This window comes from Coptis chinensis, chromosome 3 (assembly GCF_015680905.1).
Source record: "Coptis chinensis isolate HL-2020 chromosome 3, ASM1568090v1, whole genome shotgun sequence".
Classification (NCBI taxonomy): Eukaryota; Viridiplantae; Streptophyta; class Magnoliopsida; order Ranunculales; family Ranunculaceae; genus Coptis; species Coptis chinensis.
In genome coordinates this window covers 349341-362665 of record NC_141458.1, presented here as the reverse complement: position 1 = coordinate 362665, position 13325 = coordinate 349341, and the positions used below count along the sequence as shown (strand labels likewise).

The following is a 13325-nucleotide window of genomic DNA, read 5'->3' as shown; positions in this document are numbered from 1 at the left end:
TCCCACAACATTTATAAAGAAACATTCAAAACAAACAACCTGAGCGTGTGCAAATGCAGATTCTTTCTCAAACTTAATTTCATCATATGAAATCTCAGTATGAATAGAAGACATCTTGAAAAAAAAAACAAAAAAACAAAACAAGATTTAATGAAAAAAAATCACTAACACAATTTACATGATTACATAAGAATGAATGAAAATTCAATTAGCTGAAAATAAGTTAAAGATTTGACTGAAAACAAACAATAACATTACTCTCATAAACAATAATCACAAAATCAAAATAAAAAAAACGAAAGATTAGGCATTGTTATTAGAAATAATAAAGACAAACCTAGATTTTGTTTTGAGGAACCAAACACGTCCCCCTTCAGTATGAACATAAGACATCATTCTTACGCAATGACAACTTGAAAAAAAAACAAAAAACAAAACAAGATTTAATGAAAAAAAAATCACTAACACAATTTACATGATTACATAAGAATGAATGAAAATTCAATTAGTTAAAGATTTGACTGAAAACAAACAATAACATTACTCTCATAACCCCACCAATTCAAACACAGTTCATCATTAAAAGATAAATACTTTTTTTCCTTCTTTAATATTTAGTTTTCCTAAAATCTTGTTATTTCTCTTTTTAATATTTAACGTGTTGCTCCACACAATCCTTCAAATTAATTAGATTTTATGAATTTAACAAGCCCACTTAGAGACATAGCCCCATCTAAAAATTAAAAACAAAATCAAACAAAAGTAAAAAAGATCCAAATTACTGAAAACAATTTAAAACAACAAGATGCATACCATATGGATACACGGTTTGATTTTGAATCAATGCATAATAAACAATCTTCCCTAACAAGAGCTGCTCGGACAAACCCCTATTGAAAGATACTACACACTTTTTCACATAAGTTTTAAACCTACACATAATTGATAATTATGTGACAATAACATCCAATTCACATATTATACTATCAACATAATAGTGATTATTTCTAACTGCTTCCCACTGATCCTCATAACGTTTCATCATACAACAATGTATTAACCTAATTGAATCTAAACACTCCCTATGAACTTTTGAAAACTCGGACTCAAAACCCATGACTTTGACCCAATAGTGTTCTACATGCATTCACAACTTAATTGCATTTGAAGTTTTTTTGTGAAACTGTAAAAAAGCTAATTTTTCATTTAATGAAGCAATAACACCTTCATTATCAGACTCAACAGAATTACACTTCACCAATCTACTTTTAACATCCCCACCAAATACCAAACAACTTTCCAACTCCTCCATCTCATCCTTCCCACAATCCTTCTCACAAAGTTTTTCAATCTTTTTGAAGAAAATTTCAAAAGCAACAACCTGAGCGTCCAGATCAGAATATTCGTTCTCAGATGACATAATTTTGAAAACCTCAAATTTAAATGAAAAAAAATCACCAGTCTCAGTGATTTCATAATGAGAATACAATTACCCTCATAAACAATAATTACCCCAATATTAAAACCCTAATATTCAAGATAAAAAGAAAACCAAAACACCAAAACACATTCACGATATTTGAACCAACGCAAACGAAATTAAACTAACCTTATCAACTGAATAAAACTAACCCCTCGTTAAACTAAATTAAACTTATTATCACATCAAACAATAAGCAGAGAAAATGCTGACTAAACTAACTGAAGTCTTCCAAGAAATTGAATATAATAGCAAACGTTAAAGAACCATGCTATCTTGAACATGTGAAACAAAGCTCAGTATGATTAGGCACTGTTATTAGAAATAATAAATGAAAATTCAATTAGCTGAAAATAAGTTAAAGATTTGACTGAAAACAAACAATAACATTACTTTCATAAACAATAATCACAAAATCAAAAGAAAAAAAAAACAAAAGATTAGGCACTGTTATTAGAAATAATAAAGACAAACCTAGATTTTGTTTTGAGGAACCAAACACGTCCCCCTTCAGTATGAACATAAGACATCATTCTTACGCAATGACAACTTGAAAAAACAAAAAACAAAAAACAAAACAAGATTTAATGAAAAAAAAAATCACTAACACAATTTACATGATTACATAAGAATGAATGAAAATTCAATTAGTTAAAGATTTGACTGAAAACAAACAATAACATTACTCTCATAAACAATAATCACAAAATCAAAAGAAAAAAAAAAACAAAATATTAGGCACTGTTATTAGAAATAATAAAGACAAACCTAGATTTTGTTTTGAGGAACCAAACACGTCCCCCTTCAGTATGAACATAAGACATCATTCTTACGCAATGACAACTTGAAAAAACAAAAAACAAAAAACAAAACAAGATTTAATGAAAAAAAAATCACTAACACAATTTACATGATTACATAAGAATGAATGAAAATTCAATTAGTTAAAGATTTGACTGAAAACAAACAATAACATTACTCTCATAAACAATAATCACAAAATCAAAAGAAAAAAAAAAACGAAAGATTAGGCACTGTTATTAGAAATAATAAAGACAAACCTAGATTTTGTTTTGAGGAACCAAACACGCCCCCCTTCAGTATGAACATAAGACATCATTCTTACGCAATGATAACTTGAAAAAAAAAACAAAAAACAAAAAACAAAACAAGATTTAATGAAAAAAAAAATCACTAACACAATTTACATGATTACATAAGAATGAATGAAAATTCAATTAGTTAAAGATTTGACTGAAAACAAACAATAACATTACTCTCATAAACAATAATCACAAAATCAAAAGAAAAAAAAAAACAAAATATTAGGCACTGTTATTAGAAATAATAAAGACAAACCTAGATTTTGTTTTGAGGAACCAAACACGCCCCCTTCAAGATGAACATAAGACATCATTCTTACTTAATGACAACTTGAAAAAACAAAAACAAAAACAAACAAGATTTAATGAAAAAAAAAATCACTAACACAATTTACATGATTACATAAGAATGAATGAAAATTCAATTAGTTAAAGATTTGACTGAAAACAAACAATAACATTACTCTCATAAACAATAATCACAAAATCAAAAAGAAAAAAAAAAAAAAACGAAAGATTAGGCACTCAAGTATTAGAAATAATAAAGACAAACCTAGATTTTGTTTTGAGGAACCAAACACCCCCTTCAAGATGAACATAAGACATCATTCTTACGCAATGATAACTTGAAAAAAAAAACAAAAAACAAAAAACAAAACAAGATTTAATGAAAAAAAAAATCACTAACACAATTTACATGATTACATAAGAATGAATGAAAATTCAATTAGTTAAAGATTTGACTGAAAACAAACAATAACATTACTCTCATAAACAATAATCACAAAATCAAAAGAAAAAAAAAAAAACGAAAGATTAGGCACTGTTATTAGAAATAATAAAGACAAACCTAGATTTTGTTTTGAGGAACCAAACACGCCCCCCTTCAGTATGAACATAAGACATCATTCTTACGCAATGACAACTTGAAAAACAAAAACAAAAAACAAAAAACAAAACAAGATTTAATGAAAAAAAAAATCACTAACACAATTTACATGATTACATAAGAATGAATGAAAGTTCAATTAGTTAAAGATTTGACTGAAAACAAACAATAACCACCCCCCACCCCCAATTCAAACACAGTTCATCATTAAAAGATAAATACTTGTTTTTGTCGTTAACTTGTTTTAATTTCCTAACAAATTATTTTAATCAAGTCTTAAAAACCCATTTTAATTTCTTAACAAATTGTTTTAATTAAGTTTTAAAAACCCGTATTTTTTAATTGGGGGACTAATCCTATGCTTGAGTTTTGATTTTAAAAGAAAAATAAATTCCCGTTTGAAGTTAAATTCTAAAAGGAAAAGAGTTTCCCGTTTTAAATTAACTATTAAGTTGATGACGTAGAATTTTAATAGAACTCGAAAAATAACCCTTGATATAAATATAACATTGCTACTAAACTTTTAAGTTGAAAGATACATTTTTGGTTAAAGCCACCAAGATTCCAAATAAATATATATACTTAAATTATTTCATTAGTCTAGATTTAAAAACTATGTAAAAACAAAGTTAGTTTAAAGTCAACTATAATCACACTCTAATTATGTAAAGACACTGATTTCCATAATGGAATTTTCCCTCACTCCAAAAAATAACTCTTTTACAAAACTCAGACCAGATCCCATTTTTCAGCTCAGTCCTCAAAACTCCAAAACTCTTTACCAAAAAAAAATGCCCTTTCCAAAAACCCCCTCTTTCTTCTTCACATCTCTTTCACTTTTACTTGTTTGCATCAATGCTTCTGTTCATGAATACTTGAATGAGAAATTTACAATTAAAGGGAATGCATTTGTTGTTTATGGTGGTAGTGAAGGCCTTTTTGCTTCTCTTCCTCCTACTCAAAACACTACTGATTCATTCATACGGTAATACTGAATATTTAGTTGTTATTAGTGTAATTTTGATAAAATGTAATGTTTTAGTTACTAGATCTATATGTGAATGCATGTTGAGATATCAATTTTTAGCTCTGTAGTAGTGAAAGTTTTAATCTTTCTTTTGGAATTATAGTATTAGTCAGTATAATGCATAGATGAGCTGCATTCTCTAAAGTATGTAGTTGGAATTGTGAATGTTGATTCATGGGCTTGTATGGTCACTCTATAGATATAGGTTAGTAGAAATGGTGTACACAATGTCATAGTTCTGGATATAAGAGGGGGAAAGTGAGAGATATATTATGGCTTTGAGGAAATTTAGAACCTTACTACATTTACGAAAAGTTAACCAATGGTCACTTGGTCGTCTAGAACAAAGTAAGAGATTTAGATGAATTATAAGCAAAGAAAATCAATGTGTGTCATTGTAATTATTACTCCGGTTCCTTATGTGATCTTTTATTCATTTGAAACCAGTTTTGAAAAGATTAAGTTTCGAAGGCCAAAGGAAGCTACCCAGTCCAAGTCTGCTTTTGTTCAAGCAATTGTTTTTGAAGTAGAAGACCGGGAGATGATTGGTGGTTCGGCCTATGGGGGCCAAAGAGCTGTTTGTTGCACACCTGATCTTGCAAAACTAGGCGCCTGTACTGAGGGAGAAGTCATTCGCCGTCAGTCTGACAAAGATTCTACCTGGCCCTATGTCTTTGGTGTCCTTTTCAATGGAGATGATCTTGTTGCAACTTTGCAACCCAAGTCCATACGGATCACCAGAACTGGGATGTATAACTTGTATTTCATTCATTGTAATCTGGAACTCAAGGAGCTAACTGTGGAGGGGAAGACAATATGGAAAAACCCTAATGGATATCTTCCTGGAAGGATGGCTCCACTTATGAACTTTTATGGGTTTATGTCCATTGCCTATTTGGTACTCGGAATCTTTTGGTTTTCTCAAAATGCGAGATTTTGGAGGGAAGTTTTGCAACTACAAAATTGCATAACCCTAGTGATCACATTGGGTATGTTGGAAATGTCACTATGGTATTTTGAGTATGTCGAGTTCAATAAGACTGGTGTAAGACCAACCGGTATTACTATATGGGCAGTCACTTTTGGTACTGTTAAAAAGACGGTTGCACGTATAATAATTCTGATTGTTTCAATGGGATATGGTGTGGTGAGGCCTACTCTAGGTGGCCTAACATCAAAGGTGATTATGCTAGGAGGTACGTTTCTGTTGGCGTCTGAAGTGCTTGAGCTGGTAGAGAACGTTGGGACCGTTAATGATCTTTCTGGTAAAGCAAGGCTCTTTTTGGTTCTTCCAGTGGCAATAATGGATGCTTTCTTCATTCTTTGGATATTTACCTCGCTGTCCACCACACTCAATAAGCTCCAGGTATCCACTGTACATTGATAGATATACTAAACGTTTTTGGTAATCTATTCTTCTCTATTGACATGTTTAGATGCTCTGGTCATGTTCGTGTCTGTAGTCAGAAAACACCTTATTTAATTTTTTCATTGATGAAGAAACACTTTCTGCTTGAGAGTAGTGAAAATGGAAGTTGGCTAACTGTGAAAGCACAAGAGTGCATATATTTTTGGCTTGGCTCTCCAATTAGGTTATATGGTGGATCAGTGGTGAGGGAAAAAGAGTTGTGATGCTTGCTACTCGACCTTGGCATATTAGTGAACCTCTTAAACTGCATGTAACTGAGAAAACAATAGATTAGGTGATGCTAGTTGAATGTTTAGTTAAGAGACTTCAGAATATTCCTCATTGTAGAATCAGTCCAATACTCCAGTTATGGGACTCGAATTCTTTTCCATTTTGTTTTTACCAGACTGGTGAATAATATCAATTTCAACAACTCCAGCGTGTGTCCGATTTTCTATAATGACTTATCTTTGGGAATATGATCACTTGTTCTTGAATTATGGTAAAGATGTTGGACATGCTCTTACATGCTACTTCCATTCACAGGCGAGAAGGATAATGGCCAAGTTAGAAATTTACAGAAAATTTACAAATGCGCTGGCTGTTGCGGTTATTGTATCTGTTGCTTGGATCTGTTATGAGGTAATATTCATTAATTGTCTCTTATTGTAAACCTTTTGTGTATGTCAATGGGTTATGCATCAGTGTCGTAATAATTATATCCTCTATAATCAAAAAGAAGAAAAAGAACCTTGAATTAAAAGTGGCTTGTTTGTGATAGAGTAATAGTTGATGACTCCATCGTCAAGTCGTCACAAGTTGGATGCTCATGGCTGAACTGTAGAGACTCAGTTTATTTCTTCAAATTTCTATTTAGAAGATATTGTTTATATATGTTTCCTAATGTTATCACAAATGGGACTATTGGTACCTTCCCACTTAAATTTTTAGTAGCGTTGAGAATTTCTCTCATATATCAAGGCATGTTAGCCTGATAGTTAGGGGGGTGTTGTTGATTTTGAGAATTAATGGAAATTTGGTATGATATTGTTTTTCTGACAAACCCTAGTTTCTCTTTGAGTAGCCATTACTGAAGCTACTGGCTACAAGTATGCATCACTCTCCTCTCCCAATTTTGTCTACTTCATAGTAGTTAGAAGGGATTCAATGACTAGTAGTAGTTTTACCAATATCCCGTGCATAAGTATCTGTCCATTTGTGTCAGTACATTTTAATAACCCGGAAATGCCCTTACTGATACGGTTCTGATTGACCTTCCTTTACCAAGCCAGTCTGGTGCCTGTTCTTAGTCTGCGTCTTATCATAAGAATAGCCGGGGTATGGCTAGGTTTTCATAATATTGGGATCCAATATTGGATAACGATCCTGTCCTCTTATGCCCATCCACCTCAGTATGTGATTGGTCACTTTGTATCTTAAATTTAGCTACTGCTTTGGACAAAAACATTTGGAAAATTGACCAAACGCTAACGCAAGTGTACCTAGAAGGCTAGAAGTCAACAATACCACCCTGAGTATTCTCTTATTATTTTTTATTCTTTTTCTCTCGTCATTTGAAGTACTATAATACTTTCTAAATTTGTTTTTCAATTGTGCAGCTTTACTTCAAGGCAAATGACGTGTACAATGAAAGATGGCAGAGTGCATGGATTATTCCTGCTTTCTGGCAGGTCGTATCCTTCTCTCTGCTCTGTGTCATCAGTGCTCTTTGGGCTCCTTCCCAAAGCTCTACGCGGTAAGCTTTGTTGATCTCAAGCTACTAATGCTTAGTATGTTCATCCTTTCTTCGTAAAGTTTTATATCTGCTGTCTAAAAAGAATTTTTAAGTCAATGCAAGATACCTTACCACTTGTGTTACCTCCAGGAAATGATTGATTGAATTGCTTTTGTTGTTCTTTATGTACTAGACTCCAAGTCGAAACAGAGTTATATATATGTATATATAATAAATTGCTTTATCCAAGTTTGAAATTTATTGTAATTCTCGATATGACAACAATAGGTTCATCATATCTGCCTCTAAAGTTGATGGCAAGGTTTCAGGTTCACCTTCTCAATGTACCAACATTCTGTTAAACTTATCTTGAATTAAAATGCAGACTGCAAGGACAGTAGCCACCCATCTATTGCATTCCACTAAATTCTAATTCGGTGACAAAGAAAGTCAAGATATTAGATTCATAATGATTGTGTTTGCCATTTTGTGACCTTAGCAATCTAGTTATATGAGAAAACTGGTGCACCTTAATTTCCTCTAGATTACCAGATGTCCTTTTAAACTGTCTGGAAATATAGTATTCACGTAATTGTCCTTGGCAGGTATGCCTATTCCGAGGAAACAAGTGAAGAGTTCGACAAAGAGGAGACTCTCACTCTCATAAAGCCGTCACAGGTGCTTTCAAGAGACCTTCACAGTTCTCCAGAACCCAGAACGATGCAGAGTGGTGAAGTTTTGTTGGACGGGAACAATGAAGAAGACAAAACAGAGTAGAGTCCACGACCCGCATACGAATGATATAATTCGTTGAGCATCATAATCATGTAACGATTCTTGAGTTGAGGTTGGAATATCCACTCACATTGATGATGCGGAGGAGAATCGAATCAGAACTTGCAAATTGCATATGGAGGATGACTAACAGGTTCTCCTTGTCATGTCCTGTTTATTAAAAGTTAGATTATTTGCACTTGTAATCTTTATCTTAGATGTACATTTAAACGTGTGAGCATTAGTATTTTGAGAGTTTGGCATTCTTTTCTCATTTGGTGGTGATTGTTTTGAGCAGTCACTTGGGCATAGTTCATAGAGTGGATGACACTGAGAAGAAAAGAAAAAAATAAAGTTGCACTTACCTTTGCTCCGAAATGCACCATCCTACTGGGTAAATATGTCCATGTCTCTATTAATCATTATAATTTGATATACGCTTCTCCCTCCCTTGTGAAAAACTAGTTATATCATTGATAACAAAATGGTTACAGTAGGAAGTAATGCTCACTCTCAATAGACAGGGGGAATAAAAGGGAGAACTTGGAAAATATAGTTCTCCTAGTTGAACACACTTGTGCCAAACCCTTTTTAACTCTTTCTACTACAATTCTTTCCTCTGTACAAACAAACGTGTAGGCTGCTTTAATTTATTTATTTATGTCAACTGTTAAATAAATTAACCAGTGAGACAAATAAATACTGATAGATATTCTTAGGAAGAATCAACCACGATCAGATCGGTTTTCTAGAGCTGATGCTGCTGAGTCAACATGCCCAAGCAAACAAGCATATACTTTCTTTTTCAGTTTGTTCACGATCTCTGCCAATCCATCATCCTCGAGTGCTTTCATTTTTAGCTGATCCAACCAGTCATTTGTGAGCTTTAGCTGTGATAATGTGACTGCAATGTGGTCATCTTGTTCCAATTTTTGCCCCATGCTACCGTTCTTATGTTTCTTATCTCGGGTATTTACACAAAATCCACTACTCAATGCATTCTCTAAGAAATTTAGAAACCAAAGTTGTGATTCCTTTAAGAGGATTTCCCTCAGTTCTTGAAACTCATTTGGACCATCTCCTCTTGCCCATTCCAGTTTTCCAGTGTCAGTAAGATGGGTTGAATGCTTCTTAGGCTTCAGTACATTTCTTTTATAAGCTAGAGCATTCTTTTTACTGGTCTTCTCTGAAGAAGCTAAATACACCGAGCCATGAGAAGATGCATCCTCCAATATGTTAGTGAGGCTTGGTTGGTCAATGACTCGGTTGAGTGCAAAGAACTTGGCTAAGGAAATATGGGGGTCACTTGTTGAGGCATTAGCGCAAAGATCAGCGAACATGCTGAAAGAATCAATAATTATGAATGTCAACAACGATAGGGATTTGTAAAAATGGTATCCTAGTTTTCCCATGAGATATTCTTACCCAAGGCACTTTACAAGAGCTGCAGCCGTAGATGCTTCGTTCTGAGCTTCTGTTGCAACCAGTGAAGCCAAGTTTCTCCTTTTAAGCACCCCCTTGTGAACAGAAGTAAGACACATTACAAATATGATTTTATTTTAATACTTTTCTTCTATCCATAACAGTTTTCTTCATATCAGAATCAGCCATTGAATCAATACAATGAAGAAACGAAAAATCAAAACTGATATAGAGTGGAACGTAGAGCTGAGGACATGTACCTTTCCAGGCTTCAAGAGGTTGGCTGGTAGACGATCCCAACAAGCAGTATCGTTAGCCTGGCTTTTGTCTCTGGAGTTCAAGAAACAATCAAAGCTCGGCTTTTCCTGTTTAGTTATGACATGTTTGGCCATTGAGCGCCTTCCAGGATTTGATGATGTTTCTTTCACACTGGCTACGTAAAATTCCGGTGGCGTTCTTACTTCATCAGAATGATTGGATGCAGTTGTTGAGGCGGTCTGCAATATTAGTACTTATTACTGACTAATTTGTGTCTACAACTTTGAAAAATTGTAAAGAGGTTTTAATAAGATCATGTCCTGTAAGTACAAGGCTAGACTTATACCTGATTTTTTCTCTCTTCCTTGATTTCGGAGGAGCCAATTTTTTTACTAAAGCCTCCACTCTCGTTACTATTTGTCTTCGTCCTATTAGTGGCAGTAGCATCAGATGGAAGTTTTTTTGAAGTTGAGTTTGTACTTGAAAAGCCCAGCATATATCTAGATGCAACGACCACTTTCTGTTCTTTGATAACAAATTTCTTTTTTGGACTCTCTTCCTTGGCTTCTAATAATTCATATGATATAGAATTGGTAGCTTCAGAATCACCAGAATTCAAACTGTCAGATGGTTCTAAGATATTCATCAAATCTTTTGGATTACCTACGAACTGATTCCTACCTGGAACCGGTCTTACTCCAACAAGAGTAGGAACTGGAGTTCCAGGTTTGATATGATCCACATAAATAAACTGTCCTAACTGCAATTTGTCAGCCAAGATGAGCTCATTGTCTTCCTTTGACAAGGATACATAAGACGAGTGTGATGAATCTGAGACCTTAATGAAAAAACCATGGTCTGGAAATAACTCAGACCCTGTTAAAGCTGGGACAATGCTGATGACTTGCAGGAGTACAGATCGATATTCACCGTGTACTCTTGCTACTGAGTTTATGCTCTGGAGAAGCTTTAGAAGTACCCCTGGAGTAAGAGATGCCATTTTACCTTCAAACTCTAAATCTCTTAAACATGTATCTGCAATTCAGGCATTGGTAGAAGTCAATCTAATTTGCATTTCAGAACTTGTGCTTGTAAGCATATTTCAAAATTATTGCTCTGTATAATTGTGACAGCACGCTGATTACGGGAATGATGAAATAACAGATACATAGCTTAGAACGTAGCAATGAAGATTCTGACGACCACTGTTACAACTTACAAATAACAACATTTGAAAGAAGACTTATTCTCCCGGAAGGTTTTTGTTTTCGTGGTCGACTCTACTTGCAGTTCAATGTTCCATACTCTAAATAATTAACATTACGAATTAACAGGAGTACGTCCATAAGGTCCATTTGGTATGTTTGCTTCTTTTGAAGCATGCTTTGCATCATCACCATAACTTTGGTTTTTTAATAATTCTATTTCATGATTTTCCTCCCTGTTCTGTACTCATATAGTTTCTAGCCATGAATTCTAGGAGGTGGAATACTTAGGAATGATAAAAGGATCTGGTCTAAGTTGCACTCTTCTTGCTAGTGTCCCTAATGATGAAAATGTCCAATATCACAAGCTGCATTCATTGATGATGAAAGGAATGAATTAAAAACTCCAGTAGAAAACGAAAGGAAATCTTAAATATTACCAGCTTCCTGTCGTCTTTCAATAAAACAAAACCACTTCTTATATATAGGAAGAACTCATAGTCATATGCATTAAAGAACTCATTTATATAGTAAAGCTTACCAGAAAGATACCATATACTAATTACTAAACTCTTTTGCCAAAAAAAAAAAATACTATAATTCTCAGAGTATATTGAATCCTATACAATAAAAAAGAAACTTGTTGAGAATCTCCAACGGTGCATTCTGCATATGCTTCGCGCCTAGCTGGTATATACTATGTGCTGTGGGATCTCCTATTGTGCTAGCTGCTCATTTGCAGTGTATAGCGACAACTAGACACGACAATGTCAAGAGTGATTGAAGAGTTTTTATTCCTTGAAAATGCTATAGAGATGCTACATATGAAGTTAAAAATAACAGACAAAAGAGATATATGCGATCGAAAGCATGAGAAATACCTTTGGTTACGCGTCCAAGCTCAGCTCGACGACTCAAGAGAAGAATGAACAAAATGGAAGGGACTGTGTGAAGTATTTGTTTTAGTTAAAGATTGCCACTCAACATCTATGACATTACAATCATCACCCTTTGCTTCAAACTCCAGGCAAGTAACATTCAAAAGGTCAGGTAGCTTTCAAGTCAAGATATTTTATGTAAGTGGCATCTTTTTTTGTCTGAATTGCCTTGGTGCATAGGCTCCTCAGCAGCCTTTATAAATGGGTGTTTTAGTCTTTAGGCATGGCGGCATGGGTGTTTTAGCCTTTCAGGTGTTTATTGTCAAGAAGCGGATGTGGAACTATTGTAAGATGTGGAGGATGTAAGGTCTTTTTTTTTCTTTTTGGACCTTTTCTTCTGTATTAGTAGAAAAAAGATGCAAGGTCACCTTTAATAGTTTCCCAATAGTTACTTCATCCCATTTATCGAAATTGCTTTTAAGCATCTCTGGTGATATTTTTTTAAGAGCTACCTCTAACCTCTAAAAGATGCCTTTTAGTTTCTGAACTATGAAACACTTTAAACATTTTCCAAAACTGTCATGTAGTCGGCATTGTGGTGCAAAATTTCAAATGAATGGTTAGCTCACTTGGCCTCATGTGCAGGTGTTGCACCAACTCATCTGGCTATGCGTGCCCTCCTCACATCTTAATCCGACTTCCCAGTTCCCTCAATGGTAAATTACTTGCCCTTATTACTCACTGAACTACTGAAGGCTTTTTTTAGGAATGGTTATGTTCAATGCTGATTTTTCTTTGACTACAAATCTAATTCCTAAAAAAAAGCTGGCCATTGCAGGCTTGCAGGCTTGCAGCATTGAACATAACAAGTAAACAATGAATTGTCATAAAGTTCAATTCGCAGACTGTGTTGCATACTTGCATTAAACTTGAAGACTAACATTACTATTGTTTCCTCTCATCAGTAAAGCATATTACATAACATAAGTAAACATGTTGAAGTACTGTGATTATACTTTTGTATCTAAATAACGTTGGACACATTGACCAACCAAAGCCCTTTACAACACTTGAAATAAAAACTAGAGTTTATTTTACTAACATTCCTATTTGAAAACAAAATTAGACTTGCCCTTCAAATTCAAG

General features: G+C 33.9%; 2 protein-coding genes across 2 annotated transcripts; one reads left to right on the top strand and one right to left on the bottom strand.

Annotated features, from left to right (window-relative positions):
* Positions 1 to 4074: 4074 nt before the first annotated feature.
* LOC147506984 (Lung seven transmembrane receptor family protein) lies at positions 4075 to 8794 on the top strand. Its single transcript, XM_086599716.1, has 5 exons — positions 4075 to 4457; positions 4947 to 5865; positions 6454 to 6549; positions 7527 to 7663; positions 8248 to 8794. The coding sequence occupies exons 1-5, from the start codon at positions 4159 to 4161 to the stop codon at positions 8417 to 8419; spliced, it is 1623 nt and encodes a 540-aa protein (XP_086455842.1). The 5' UTR covers positions 4075 to 4158; the 3' UTR covers positions 8420 to 8794.
* A 73-nt stretch (positions 8795 to 8867) lies between these two features.
* LOC147506983 (protein CORTICAL MICROTUBULE DISORDERING 1) lies at positions 8868 to 12319 on the bottom strand. The gene is made up of 5 exons (XM_086599715.1): positions 12183 to 12319; positions 10443 to 11131; positions 10099 to 10335; positions 9842 to 9933; positions 8868 to 9757 (listed from the first exon to the last, which is right to left on the bottom strand). Exons 2-5 carry the CDS (start codon positions 11094 to 11096, stop codon positions 9142 to 9144), a joined length of 1599 nt encoding a protein of 532 aa, XP_086455841.1. The 5' UTR covers positions 11097 to 11131; positions 12183 to 12319; the 3' UTR covers positions 8868 to 9141.
* Positions 12320 to 13325: the final 1006 nt, after the last annotated feature.